We start from the raw sequence: 15,408 nt of genomic DNA, 5'->3' as shown, positions 1-15,408 counted from the left end.
TTATTTTTGACGTAGAACTACGTCTTCCATTAAGGGTGCCAAATCAGAAAACAGGTCACGTTTTTAAGAAATAAAGTTAACGGTGAATTAAAGTAATTTTTGCCGCGAACGGATTTTGGCGATTTACATACCAAACGAATCGGAAATTCCCTAAGATTTGTTTAATATGCATACATTAGAATCCCCTGGTTTGTAAATGATTAAAATTCATGAAAACTCTAAGAGTTTCCATTTTCCTATACATTTTTTCTGTCCATTTGTGTGCTTTCCCGAACAGAGTTGTCAATAACAAGCAATTTATCGACGACCAACGAAGGGGAAATCGTAGGATTTGAAGTCTCCGTGAACAACGGAAAAGTAGAAGAATGAAGGGGAACACTTGTCTAGAGTATAAACAGTGGATCTCGCTGAGGCAAACTTTCATACCAAAATCAACTTCCCTCCGCTGGTGGTGAAGGCGGTCACTCTCGACAAACTCATCAGTGAATTCGCATCGATGAGCGTTAAAGCAGAATACAAGCTATGTGGCATCGGCACTAAAGTTTTCCTCCGCTCGCGGAATGAATTTGATCTGGCCGTGGCGTTTCTGAAGAATGCCAAAATTGAGTTTTTCACCCACGACATCCCGGGGGACAAACCCTTCAAGGCTGTTATCCGCGGCCTGTCCAATTACGACCCGAAGATGATCACCGCTGAACTCAAGGATCGGTTTAAGCTAGTCGCAACCGCCGTTTATCGGATGAAACGTAGAGATGAAAACGAGAAGATGTACCCGGACTGTCTGTTCCTGGTGCACTTCCAGAAAGGGACGGTGACGCTGAATGCCCTCAAAGCAATCCGCTCTCTTTTTTCCCTCAAAATCCGATGGGAACCATACCGTGGCGGCCGTCGCGACGTCACTCAGTGTCAGCGGTGCCTGAATTTTGGGCATGGCACCCGCAACTGTAACATCAAACCTCGCTGCAGCACGTGTGCTAAGGACCACGCCACTGGTGACTGCCCAGTGGACAAGGCTGGTAAAATGGAGTACTAATGTATCAACTGTGGTGGCGCTCATCAGGCTACGGACCGGCAATGCCCGAAACGCGAAAATTTCAAACATATCCGCAGACAGGCGTCTATCAACAATCAACCGGGGCGGAAGAAGGAGAAGACGTTCAGGGCGGAAGATTTTCCTCCGCTACGCCCCACCCAGCAAACAACTCATCCAAGCGCTCGAGAGCGAGCTGCCCCTCCTCAACGTACCTCCGGTGAGCCCGCCGGACAGCGCTCGCCTCCCCCCCCCTGGATTTTGGCGACCACCACAAACTGAAACCAACTCCGAAAAGTTCACCCCGACGGAGCTGCTGGAAATTTTCGACAAGATGACGACCGCCCTCCGCGCGTGCCGCAACAAGCCCGAGCAGATGAATGTGCTTGGTAAGTTTATCATTGAACATGGTTCTTAGGTCTCTGAAAATTGCCACTTGGAACGCTTGCTCGATAAGAGCAAAAGCCATCGAGTTTGCCGACTTCATCGGCAGACACAGCATCGACGTGGGTCTGCTCTCGAAGACCCACCTAAAATCCGGCGACAGTTTCTGGCTGCCGGATCACAACATCATCCGACTTGATCGCACCAGCTCTAGGGGGGGCGGTGTTGCGGTCATCGTACGGAAAGGCATCAAATACATCATTCTTCCGCACATTCGCACGTCGATCATCGAGGCGCTCAGTGTGGAGGTCGAATCGACAAACAGTAACATCCACTTCATTGCCGTGTACTGTCCTCATCAGTGCGTGAACAGCAACGGAATGGCGCGACAGTTCCAAAACGACTTGACCGCCATTACACGCACCTCTTCTCGCTTTGTCGTCGGGGGTGATCTCAACGCCCGCCATGAGGACTGGCGGAACTACCGACAAAATCAAAATGGGAGGCTTCTCTTCGACCACGCGCAGCATGGGCAGTACGCAGTACAGTTCTCTGATGAACCGACCTTCACTTCATCAGCGGGAAACCCATCGACATTGGACATCTTCCTTTCGAACATCATCCTGACCAAGCCAGTGGCGCACAACGAGCTCAGCTCCGATCACCTGCCAGTAGTTGCTGAAGTTGCAGTCAACATTGTTCCAGCAATCCACCTCCGAAAGAATTACCATCACGTCAACTGGCTGGCGTTTGGAAGGATGGTGGACCAGAACATCGAGGAGAACCCGCCGCTATACTCTGTGGAAGATATCAACCAAGCGCTGGAAAGACTCCAATACGCCATAACCGTGGCCGATGTGGCGTGTGTGCGTAGTGTTCCTGTGAGGGGTAAGTTTGTTGCTATTGACTCTCACACTCAATTTTTGATCCGCCTGCGAAACGTGCGTAGACGCCAGTTCCAGAGGACCGGGGATCACGACAGAAAGGAAGAGGTGGCCAATCTGAACAGGCAGATTGCTTCCAGGATGGTCTCTCTCCGAAATAACAGCTTCGGGCGCACGGTCCAAAATTTGGATGATCGCTCCAGACCATTCTGGAAGGTAGCCAAAGTGCTAAAAAATCATCCAAAACCAGTTCCTCCTCTCAAGGTTGGCGATAGTCTCCTCGTTGCGCCTGTTGAGAAAGCAGATGCGATAGGCAATCATATTGCATCGTCGCAATTGCTTGGCTCGAACATGGCTAGTCCGCTTGAACAGCAGGTTGCGCAATGCGTCCGAGATCTAGATGCCTCCCCTTGTGCCGTACCTCGGGAAGATATAGTCAATGCAGAACAAGTTTGCTCAGCGCTAAAGGCCACTAAGAACATGAAGGCTCCCGGGTTTGATGGAATCTTCAACCTGATCCTGAAAAAGCTCACACCCAAAGTTTCAACAGTAACAACAGCAACATCTTCAACCGATGCATGGAATTGTACTATTATCCAAGCATCTGGAAAGAAGCGAAGATCGTGCCGATCCGCAAACCCGGGAAGGATCCAACTCTACCTTCAAGTTACAGACCCATCAGCCTCCTATCAGCGCTGGGCAAACTTTTCGAAAAAATCATTTTGATCCGTTTGCTAAAGTTTGTTGAGGTCAACAACATCCTCCTGCCTGAACAGTTTGGGTTTAGACGGGGCATTCCACCATCCACCAACTGGTAAGAGTTGTGAACACCATCTAAAGGAACAGGGCTGTATCCAAGTCCACAGCCATGGCATTGTTGGATGTTGAAAAGGCTTTCGACAATGTCTGGCATGACGGACTTATATATAAGCTCTGTTCCTTTAACTTTCCAACTTACCTCGTTAAAATCATCCGGTGCTACCTTCAACAAAGATCAAAAACATTCTCTATCCAAGCAGGTGTTCCGCAGGGAAGTCTATACAGCCTTTACACCTCCGACATTCCTCCCCTGAGAGATGGCTGCGCGTCCTTTCTGTTCGCAGATGACACCGCAATTGCCGTCAAGGGGAGGATGCCTCGTGAAATTATAAACAAGCCTCAACGATGCCTTGACGCATTTGTTGATTATGCTAACATGTGGAAAATAAAAATCAATGCCTCCAAAACCCAAACAATCATGTTCCTGCACAGGCAGTCCCCAAAATTGAAACCTCCTCCATCTTGCGTTGTGGCGATGAATGGCACAAGGGTTGAGTGGTCCGCCGATGTTACATACTTGGGACTGGTGTTAGATGAAAAACTCCTCTTCCGTCATCATGTGGAGAAGATTTTGAACAGGTGTTCCGCTTTGGTTCGATCATTGTACTCTCTAATCTGTCGGCGATCCCGCCTCTCAAAAGTGAACAAACTGGCCGTTTACAATCAGATCATCGCTCCTGCGCACAGACTCACAGGAACAAACTCCAAGTTGTGCAGAACCGGACGCTGAGGATGATCCTCGATCGTCCTTTTGATGCTAGGATCTCGGACCTCCATCAGGAGGCTAATATACCGAAAATAGATGCAATAATTAACGAAATCAAAACAAAATTTGTAAACAAATGCAGATTATCAGAATTTGCATTGATAAACAATTTGTACATAGTAGAATAGTTGTATATAGTAGGTAGTAGGTAGTTAGTTGCTTCAAATTAATAATTTAAAACTTCAAATAATACCATAAAGGTGGTGCGCACATGCCAAATTAGAAATTAGGAACATTAGCACAATAGTATGATTTGAATTAAAAAAAAAATACAGTATCAAAGATGAAAAGCTCGGACTGTATCACTTGCACTGTAAAAATATGTATTACCAAAAACAAACAACTGAATAAAAAAAATAAAAAAATGCATTTAAGCCGTAAAAAAAAAAAAAAAAAAAAGGCAAACTTTCATTCGGCATCGGTCTGTTGAGTAATCCAGTTCACTTTGCTTTCGCTGCGCTTCGATCTAAGATTGGACCCCACCAGTGGTAATCCAACTTGGATATCGTCGATTGGTTTTTCTGTTCGTTTTTCGCGTTATTCGTATCATGTGTTTTTCTTTCCGCGTCATGAATTAGACGTTTCGCGTAGTGTGTGATGCACAAGAAGAAGAGGAAGGCGGGCTCGAGCCCTGCAAAAGACGAACTCATTGCCAGGGACAAAAAAATTTAAAGGCAAGCGTCATCTAATGATGCACACGATGTTGGTGCAGTGAAAAGCGCTCGCACTGAACCGAGCCTTCGCGAGTGTGACACCGCATCGAACAACGGCGAAGTAGGCGATTTCGGCGCGTCGGTCGAAAATGTAAACGCCGTTACCCAGGCAGCAACAAAAATCAAGCTCACCCCGCTGGGGGTGAAGGCGGTCGCTCTTGACAAACTCATCAGTGAATTCGCATCGATGGGTGTTACAGCAGAGTACAAGCTGTGTGGCATAATTCAGTCTTTTTCGAAGCAGTTAACATTGTTTCTTTTTCGTCATCATAAGGTTGTGCGTCAAAAAAATATTTGGGGAATACCAAGCATCTTGAATGTCTTACTGGAATGTTATAAGTTATTTAGGTTCGCGTGCCAGTCGCAAAACTGCCTTCAACTAGGATTGCATTTGCGCTAATATTGATCATAATGAAACACTGCTACTGTTTTCGAGGTTGTTGATATTAACAAAAAGAGTTTATTTCGCTTGATTAGTCACCAACAAAGTAAATTTCGTTCTGGAATTTTGTATGTGATTAGGATTCGCTTGCTAGTAGCAAAACTTCCTCTACTAAGGGTTACAGCTGCGCTTCTCTCGAGCATGAGAAATTAATGCAACTTTTTTTGAGGCCAGAAATATTAACAGAAGCGTTTTTATTAGAATAGCGCAAAATGATGAGAAGTGTTTATATTCCTAGAAGTTTCAAGCCACCAATGTGTGGCTCTGTATGCATGCTATGGCAAATGCTTGTTTGGCGCTTGGTTTACGTTGTACGAACGATGCCTAGAGGTGCGATTCCTTTGAGGCAATACTAAATAACATGTAGCATGATATTTGATGCTTGCAAGTGTTGTCATTGTTGTTGTTTCCATGCGGCGCCAAAGATATATTGATGTAGTTATGAGATATGGAATAATGGTGCTGGTGTAACATGTATATAACCGACTGTTGCCGAGTCTATGTTGTGTGAACGCCAGAGTGCATATTGGCAGCACTGTCAGCTATAAGTATCTCGCCATACTCGTTCATCCCACCATTCGTATATACCTCGATTACAGCAACCTTGCACCTCGGCCTGACAGCTCATCTGAGCACGCCACACTCACAATCGTCCTCTTCCTTGTTCCAGCCACAGCAGAAGTAAGATACGTTTCCGCGTTCCGAGGCAAAATGGTGTACTTCACGGAGCCCGGTAATTCACATATGTCAATTGCGAAAAAGGCCACTGGAATAGCGTTCGAGGTAAACTTTCAATGCATTGACATGAAATAAATTGCGACATACGATCAGCTAGTGTATTGTTTTACGAGGGCAAGAATGAATCATCAATCAAATATCGTCAACTGATTCTACAATGAAAAAAACTATTTCAGAGATTATTCTACTAAGCAGATGTTTCGAAAATTTCACAGCATTATAGAATAATATCCGAAGGTTTAAACAAGCGACTTATATAAAATAACAGCGTAGTTCTACGTCAACAATGCGGTCGTATCTTGGACACAACCTCCTATAATTTTTTATTAACAAAAAATAATCTCAACGAAAGAAAAGATGGAGTAGGAAGCATGCACTGATATCTATTGATCTACAATTAACAAAGGATTGAGGAGTACAGGGTCGAAATTTGGTCGTTTTTGACTTATATTCAGAACAGACTCAAATTCCGAACACTTCATTTTGAAATTAAATTTACTGAACATCAATGTTATAAATAATTGAATAATGAAAACTCTCTTTAGGGTAAACCTTTCTGTATAACAACATTTATAGGTATCAAAATAACATTGATGTTCAACAAATTCAGTTTTTACAATGAAGTGATCGGAATTTGAGTCAACAATCAGAATTTCGGAATTCGAGACAAAATGATAGCGTTAATTTGGTTGATAAAAACAATATGCATTTTTGGAAAATTAGTAAAAACCCATAAAAACTTAACATTTAAGTTTCTTCGTTACTCCTAAAAAATACTTGGTGCCATTAATTTGAATATTTTACAACTGCATTCATTTTACACGCAATTCTGTATGAAAAACTATACAGACATTATCATCCTAAGACTAACTATTCTCGATATAAAACAACATGTATAGAAAGTTATATCTCATGAAAAACCATTTACGCATACCATGACATCTCAATCTCAATCCCTTGGGATCGTTTAATTTTTATAGTTTTGGATTATGGGCGTCTATGCATACTCCGTAACTATGAAAGTTCGATCAAAGCAAGTTTACATGAGATATTTTTAGAATAGATTCCACTGAAAAAGTTCAATGATATGAGAAAAGATTATGAACGTTTGACTGGGCTGCACTCTCAGACGGCTCAATTCGTTTATTGATAAATACGGAGAGTTTTGAAATTCTTAAAAATGTAACAAATTTTATTTAATTTTGAATTGATTGATTGTGATTGTATTTAAAATTTATTTGTTCTTCCTGTCCACGTGGATTACGTCTGTACCCCCTCCCCCTCTCCGTGGACAAGCGTGGACATTTTTCTACCCCCTACCCCCCCTAAAGTTGTCCACGTGGTATGTGGACAGCCCCCCAGAAGTTGGCCGAAAGTAGTTCGCGCGTCCGAGCAGAGATAGCGCCACTTCCCGATTTTAACGCGCGGTAGTCCCGGAACTTTTTGAATGCACTGTGTACGACCAAGATCCCACCGGGGTTGGTTACCCGATCTCCACTATGGTTACTCGTACCCCAGTCGCCACAGCGGGTAACTGAACTGAACAAGAAGCTAAGGACCAGGAATGGGTTATATTTCATGCCTGCAGGCACACGAAGTACGCTGGGAAATAATAAACACTTATTGTGTACAGAATTAAGAATTAATTGAAGTGCACCCGTGGCCGAGTGGTTAGCGTCTTACATTATCATGCCGGGTGTTCGGGTTCGATTCCGGTTCTGGCCGGGGGATTTTTATTCAGAGAAATTTCCTTCGAGTTGCACTGAGGTCACGCGTATTCTAGAGCTGGCCCCTCGGAATGCATTGAAGGTGTGTTATTTGGCTTAAGAAATCTCAACTAAGTATTAATAAATGACGCTAGTTAATGCATACGTTGAGACGGCAAAAGTTTCACAGGGAACGTTAATGCCATTCAAGAAGAAGAAGAAGAAGTGTACAGAATTAAAAAAGAAACATTAAATACATTTTTTTCATTAACAGTGTTTCGCCAAGACTTTATTAAAAATTCTGCCTAGAGAAATTTGTAAATGGATTTGCTCAGAGGAGCAAATGAAACATATAATAATTGCATGAATTGTTTTAACAATAACGTTTTGAGTCCTACTGTGATATCGCATTTTTCGGTGATAGTCAAATAAATGTAACTTCTCGATAAGCAATCACATGGTAACGTTTTGGCACCAAATGATAGGCTAATTTTTTAGCTACCACCTATCATCAATCTGTATAGATAAAAACGGAAGGCCAAATGTGTTGCTAAACGCAAAACCCGAAAAGAGAACGGCCTGATTGGAGTCGTCTTTATTTTGTTGTATTTGTCTCGGCCTATAGATTTTTTGACGTAGAACTACGTCTATCAGGAAGGGTGCCAAATCTGAATAGAGGTCACGTTTTTGTGAAATAAAGTTGAGGTTAATAACTATTTTCACAGCGAACAAATTCTGATACTTTGCACACCAATGGAATCAGAAATTTCCTAAGATTCGTTTGATATACTATACAGTACAATCCACTAATGTCTAAACAATTTAAATTGATGAAAACTGGAAGCATCTAAACTAGATCAATTTAAATTTTTAGTTCATAACTCTAACTGTGATGTATTTTCCCTCTGTGAAACATGGCTTTCTTCAGCCGACGAGCTGAATTTCCACGATTTCAACATTATTCGCCTCGATCGAAATGACTCGTTTGGTGGCGTACTATTGGGGATTAAAAAATGTCACTCCTTCTATAGAGTCACTCTCCCATCGATGACAGGCATTGAAGTTGTTGCTTGCCAGACACAAATCAATGGCAAAGACCTCTGCATTGCTTCGATATATATCCCTCCCAGAACTACGGTAGGCCGCCATCAGTTCTTTGATACTATCGAGGCAATGCCGGAGCCGCGGTTAATCTTAGGTGATTTCAACTCCCATGGAACAGCATGAGGATCACTTTACGATGACAACCGTGCCACTTTGATTTATGATCTGTGCGACAACTTCAAATTGACAGTTTTGAATACTGGGGAAGCAACCAGAATAGCCAATCCTCCTGCACGGGCAAGCATGCTAGACATATCTTTATGCTCTTCTTCGTTATCCCTGGATTGCATGTGGAAGGTAATCCAAGATCCCCACGGTAGTGATCACCTACCAATAATTTTATCGATCGCTAATGAATCAAGCTCTCGTGAGTCAGTCAATATTTCGTATGACCTCACGAAGAATATTGACTGGAGAACATTTGCGGATATAATATCTGAAGCAATTGTTTCAATGCATAAACTTTCTCCACTCGAAGAGTATAACTTTATATCGAGTTTGATTTACGAAAGCGCACATCAAGCTCAAAAGAAACGTGTACCGGCTACCACTTTCCGACGTCGTCCTCCATCACTTTGGTGGGACAAGGAATGTTCAAAGGTCTACCTTGAAAAATCATCCGCTTTAAAAAAATTCAGGAAAACTGGATTAGTGGAATGGTTTCTAAAGTACCAAGCTCTAGAAGCCAAACTAAAAGGTTTGATTAAAGCAAAAAAGCGTGGATATTGGCGGAAGTTCGTCAATGGTTTGTCAAGGGAGACCGCTATGAGCACTCTTTGGAATACGGCTAGGAAAATGCGTGGCTGGAACCATACAAACGAAAGTGAGGAATACTCTGACCGTTGGATTTTTAACTTTGCAAGGAAGGTTTGCCCCGACACCGTTCCTGCACAAAACGTCGTACGCGACATTCCACTTCAAAGCGATTATGAGAATTTTTCGATGGTGGAATTCTCAATTGCCCTTCTCTCATGTAACAATTCAGCTCCGGGGTCGGACAAGATTAAATTCAACTTGTTGAAGAATCTTCCCGACTTGGCAAAACAGCGTTTGCTGATCTTGTTCAACAAGTTTCTGGAGCTGAATATGGTCCCGCATGACTGGAGACAAGTGAGAGTGATAGCCATACGGAAACCCAATAAGCCGGCTAGCGATCACAACTCGTCTAGGCCGATTTCAATGTTATCCTGTATTCGTAAATTGTTAGAGAAAATGATTCTACTTCGTTTGGACAAGTGGGTCGAAACGAACAATTTGCTGTCAAATACGCAGTTTGGCTTCCGCCGAGGTAAAGGGACAAATGATTGTCTCGCGCTGCTATCTTCTGAAATCCAAATCGCATTTGCTCGCAAAGAACAAATGGCTTCCGTTTTTCTCGATATCAAAGGGACATTTGATTCAGTTTCCATAGAAATTCTCTCAGAGAAGCTTTATAATCGTGGACTTTCACCAATTCTCAACAATTTCCTGTACAATTTACTGTCAGAAAAGCACATGATTTTCTCTCATGGCAGCTCGAAATCTTCTCGTTACAGTTTTATGGGCCTACCACAAGGCTCCTGCCTAAGCCCTCTCTTGTACAGTTTTTACGTCAATGATATGGATGATTGTCTAACTAGAGACTGCACGCTGAGACAACTTGCAGACGATGGAGTTATTTCCATCACGGGTACTAATCCCGCCGTTCTGCAAAAATCCTTGCAAGATACCCTGAACAATCTGTTCACGTGGGCCCTCAAGCTGGGTATCGAATTCTCTACGGAGAAAACTGAAATGATCGTTTTTTCTAGGAAGCACAAACCCGCCCAATTCCAGCTTCACCTATCCGGCAAAACGATCCAACACTCTATGTTTTTCAAATACCTGGGTGTATATTTTGATTCTAAGTGTACCTGGGGGAGACACATTGCGTATTTGAAACAGAAATGCCAGCAAAGAATCAATTTTCTGCAAACAATTACCGGAACATGGTGGGGTGCCCATCCAGGAGACCTCATTCAGTTGTACAAAACAACGATATTATCAGTGTTAGAATATGGCAGTTTTTGCTTCAGATCAGCTGCCAGGATTCATATTCTCAAGCTGGAGAGAATACAATATCGTTGCTTGCGTATAGCCATGGGGTGTTTGCATTCGACACATACGATGAGTCTCGAAGTTTTGGCAGGAGTACCCCCGCTTACTCTTCGGTTCACAGAATTATCCTACAGATTTCTCATCCGTTGCAAGATCATGAATCCATTGGTGATCGATAACATCGAAAATCTACTCCAACTGATTCCTCAGTCAAGTTTTATGTCTTTATACCATGAGTACCTTACCCACGACGTGCACCCTTCACCAGGCATCACCAACCAAGTTTGCTTCCCATACTTTTGCAATTCCTCTGTCATTTTTGATCTGTCCATGCGACAAAAAATCCATGGAATCCCAGATCACCTACGCTCCGATTCTATTCCGCCGATATTTTCGGCAGAATATGGGAATGTTGGATCTGATAAAATGTTCTTTACTGACGGTTCATTCATGAACGGGTCCACTGGCTTCGGCATCTTCAATGAAAATTCCAGTGCGTCTTTCAAACTCAAAGATCCTTGTTCCGTGTATGTCGCTGAACTGGGTGCGATATATTACGCATTAGGGATCATTGAAACATTGCCCATCGACCACTATTTTATTTTTTCAGACAGTCTCAGCTCAATAGAGGCAATCCGCTCAATGAAAGTTGATAAACGCTCATCTTATTTCCTAACAAGAATAAGACAACTATTGAGTGTTTTGGTCGAAAAATTATTCAAGATTACCTCTCATTGCTCGATTCCGGGGAATGAGAAAGCGGACTCGCTAGCTAAGGTGGGCGCTTTAGAAGGCACACTTTTTGGAAGGCAAATTGCTTATAATGAATTTTTCCACATTCCTCGTCAGTATACGCTCGTAAGTTGGCAGCGCATGTGGAGTGGTGATGAGTTCGGTCGTTGGTTACACACGATTATCCCTAAGGTTTCGACGAGTGCATGGTTCAAGGGATTGAATTTAGGTCGTGATTTCATTCGCGTGATATCTCAGCTTATGTCCAATCACTACAACCTAAACGCGCATCTCTATCGCATTGGGCTCGCAGCAAATAATCTTTGTGATTGTGGCGATGGCTACCACGACATCGAGCATGTTGTCTGGTCGTGTATCCGGTTCCATGCTGCTCGCTCTCAGCTCTCTAGAGCACTGAGAGCACAAGGCAGACAATCGGATATCCCCGTCCGGGATATCTTAGGTAGCCGGGATCCTTATCTTCTGCTTCATCTATATCTGTTCCTCAGAAACGCCGATGTCAACGTTTAATGATGTTTCCTTCGTTGTGTCCCCGTTTCATATCCCTCCCCAACTAACAATTCCCCATCAGTGTGACGTTTTGATAATAGTTTTGTTCTGCACTATGTTTGATAATGCCTGAACTATTTGCAATCAAAATGTCTATTCAAACCTTGTTCACGCAAATTAGGAGAAATTATTAAGCTGTTGCCTATATTGTTCGTTAAATGCAAATTAAAAACGATTATCCAACTCCATTGTGTAGCGGAAACGTTTACTCGATCATATTTGGATTCGTTTAGCTCAAATCAGATGATCGTTGTCTGATTTCATTAGTTTTATGAGGTCGATAGAAATTATACGTTACGTTTTTTCGACCTGACACAAATGCGAACCAGCAACCAGCAACGTTCACAAAAATTCTATAAATAGAATTCTGTTTTAGCATCTTGACATACGCTTGTTAGAGTCTGTTACAGCTACCAGATAAAATTTGTTCAGCTTTTGATGAGCTATAAAAAAAAAGTTAAATAAAGTGGCCGATTGCTTTACTCTTATTCAATCAGCCCTTCCCTTTGCCATTTGCTATGAATCTCATTCGCATGTATTTTGCTGTGAAAATAGGAATTAGAATTATTTTATACAACACACATACCTTCTTCACTGCCGAGATTCAAACCCATGACATTTGCATCGATAATCCTCCATCGAACCATTTGCTCCGTTAGACCACTTAAACGTTCAATCTAAATCTCTCCTACTACTACAGCAGGGCATTCGCAACGGAATCATTGGTTAACGCAGCTGTATAAATAACGGAGTCGAACACGAGCCTCGAAAACGCTTGCAGCTTGCTTATTTCAGTAGTACGTCATGTGTTGTACAAAAACTGCTTTACAGTTGAAGACACGTTATGAGATATCATCTGGGTACACTGCTCCACGGTACTCGGAATACTGCACACAAACCGTCAAAATCGTTTTTGTTTACAATCTGCTACCAAAGTGGTTCTCTCCGTTTTTCTTGTCCGTGTTAATACGTGTAAAAATGAACAAAGGTTAGCAACTGTTTATAATAAATTCAATAGTATTGCCCAATCTTATCAAATTCATTTTAGGAGATTACTTCAACGTTGTGCAAACATTAGAGGCAGGGACTCCGATGCTGTCGGTGGTTCCGCATCAATGGATAGAAGGGAAGTTTCTGTTATGGCCTGGGAAGAATGCTAGCGTTATATGTAAAGATGTTTCTTCGAAACCTACTGCTTCTTGGACAAAAATTCCCTGTATAGTTAAGAGGAAGTACATTCCAACATACGCTGAAGCGGAACAGGAGGCCGCTGATTTATCGGGAATGTCCACAGATGTATCAGACTACATACCGAAGATAAAACATGCAAAAAACGCCAAGACTGTTGCATCCAGAAAGAGTTATGATTTTAATCACCTCATGGGTAAATGTATGTGTCTCTTTACATAAAAAAATGTGTTGCAGAGCTTATTTTATCTGTGTTTTTTCACAATTCAGCCGGCTCATGCTCTCCATATTTTCATCAAGATGCATCCACACAAAATCAACTAAATCCTCCAGCTGCTGTCTCTCAGCCATTAGACAGGCTTCGCCTCCAATCTGAACCTACAAAACCGCCGCAGGACTTTCAAGAAGAAGTGAACCGACGATCTTCTCAACAATATCAACAACCTCAGCCAATCTTCGAAGTTATCAATCAAGATAACCTTTTGCAGCAGAGCGCAATGGAAGACAACCTTATTTCCGGAGGATACGTGCTGAATATTGAGCAGGTATGGGAGTGCCAAAATACCGATTGATCATTAGTGAAACTTTTTGCTTTAATTTTTAGCCTGTGATTAATGACGATATAATCGTACAGAAGATTTCAAAAAAAATTGAAGACGAATGCAAGAAAACTAAAAACGAAATGATCAGTACGTTTGAATCTATGCTGGCGAAGACTGTAGCCGCATTGAAAAGCGATTTTGATATGAAATTGGCAGCCGCGTTCCGTCTTCGAGAGAACCAGGATAGAGTATGTCATGAAACGAAATTGGCGAAACCTTTATCAACAATTTTGTAAGTGTAACGTGTATCAAATTTACTTAAAATATTTTTTAATTTATGTAATTTCAAGGTCATCTTCATGCAAAAAATCATTGGTCATACTGGAGACAACTGTAATGGATATAACACATGTTACTCTTTGATTGACCAATTCTTCGACCGCAAGATCATGTTGCATTGCTCGTGGAGTGGGGGTAGCAAGAGCGATACCCCTAAATTTGCAATAAAAGAATGCAAAAACATCCTGAACGTATTTTTTAGAATTGTTCATAATGTGAATCCCAACTTTTCTAAAAAATTGCTGGAGGATTTTTTTAAACAAGTTTTGCGGAATTCGAAAGCACGGAGTCAAGCAAAAGGCTTGCGTCAGTCATCGATCCATCGCCGTGGCAAGCGGATGGCGGAAAGGTCCATTAAAAGTAAGATGACTTTGCTTTTACAACTTGTGTCTATAATAATTTATTGAATACTTTTTAGGTTCAAGCGATCTTGATAAATCCAGCCTATCAGAAGGCCATTATCCTAGTACAAATAGAACAAAAGAAGAAAACGTCGAACAGGAATCTGGGAACGTGAAATATGAAGATGATGGAGACACTGATGACAACAATTATGGTGACGATGAAAATGACGGCAACGATGATAGTGAAGTTGACTGATGACAAGATGACAAGGATATCGCTTCTCGGCCTAAAGGCTAAGATCAAAGAAAAGATGACAAGGATGAAAATAAAGAATATAACGCTGCACGTTACGAACTGCCTAGGTATTTTATTTCTTTCCATAATTTACATATTATTTGAAGCGCTTTTTTTATTTATCGTACATATATATAACTGTTTTTCCTTGTTTTATGTAATAAAAATGTTTGCAGACTGTCTCACGAAAAAGTATATGAATGTAATAAGATTGTGATTTTTGATATATTTCATGATATTATCCTGCACAAATTGTATGGAGAAGTGGAAGTAATACAATGGTGTTTTGTGTGTAAGGAACCGCTACGAATTTGCAAGTAATATCGTTTATGTTATATGTTTTACCTGATTTCAAAAATAATTTTACTAGAAAAATATACAAATATGATGAACGAATGGGGAGCTCGAAAAAGTTGGAGTAGTTCTGTACGGGACAGCCATGCAAAGTAATACCACCGTTACAATCAGTCGTAGCATCTATCATTTTTACAATCTCTAAATTTTTCGTTAAGAACCAAGCATCTTTAAATGAATTGCTAATCATAAATTCGTTTTTAATTTCACAGCGAACATAAGATCCTCGTCTGATTATTTTCGGAGTAATGTTTTCGGACATTTTGTCTCCTCTCTCGTGTATCGCGTTCCCCTCGAGCATCCTGTTTACAACTTGCTCTAAACAATTGTTACCCTGCCGGACGAGGTTTTTGATTTGGAATAAGTAGCTTTCGAATGGGTA

At 41.8% G+C, this 15,408-nt stretch overlaps 1 protein-coding gene across 1 annotated transcript in view; it reads left to right on the top strand.

The window, feature by feature from the left end:
* Positions 1-15,067, top strand: part of LOC129778096 (uncharacterized) — a 71,301-nt gene extending 56,234 nt beyond the window's left edge. Inside the window, exons 2-7 of the mRNA XM_055784773.1 lie at positions 5,709-5,821; positions 12,665-12,952; positions 13,013-13,354; positions 13,423-13,697; positions 13,757-13,986; positions 14,045-15,067. Of these exons, the coding sequence (XP_055640748.1) occupies positions 12,769-12,952; positions 13,013-13,354; positions 13,423-13,697; positions 13,757-13,986; positions 14,045-14,117 (1,104 nt within the window). The 5' untranslated portion in view covers positions 5,709-5,821; positions 12,665-12,768 and the 3' untranslated portion in view covers positions 14,118-15,067. The remainder of the gene's footprint in view (positions 1-5,708; positions 5,822-12,664; positions 12,953-13,012; positions 13,355-13,422; positions 13,698-13,756; positions 13,987-14,044) is intronic.
* Positions 15,068-15,408: the final 341 nt, after the last annotated feature.

This window comes from Toxorhynchites rutilus, chromosome 3 (assembly GCF_029784135.1).
Source record: "Toxorhynchites rutilus septentrionalis strain SRP chromosome 3, ASM2978413v1, whole genome shotgun sequence".
Classification (NCBI taxonomy): Eukaryota; Metazoa; Arthropoda; class Insecta; order Diptera; family Culicidae; genus Toxorhynchites; species Toxorhynchites rutilus.
Note: the sequence above shows the minus strand (reverse complement) of the source record. Positions and strands in the feature narration are given on the sequence as shown.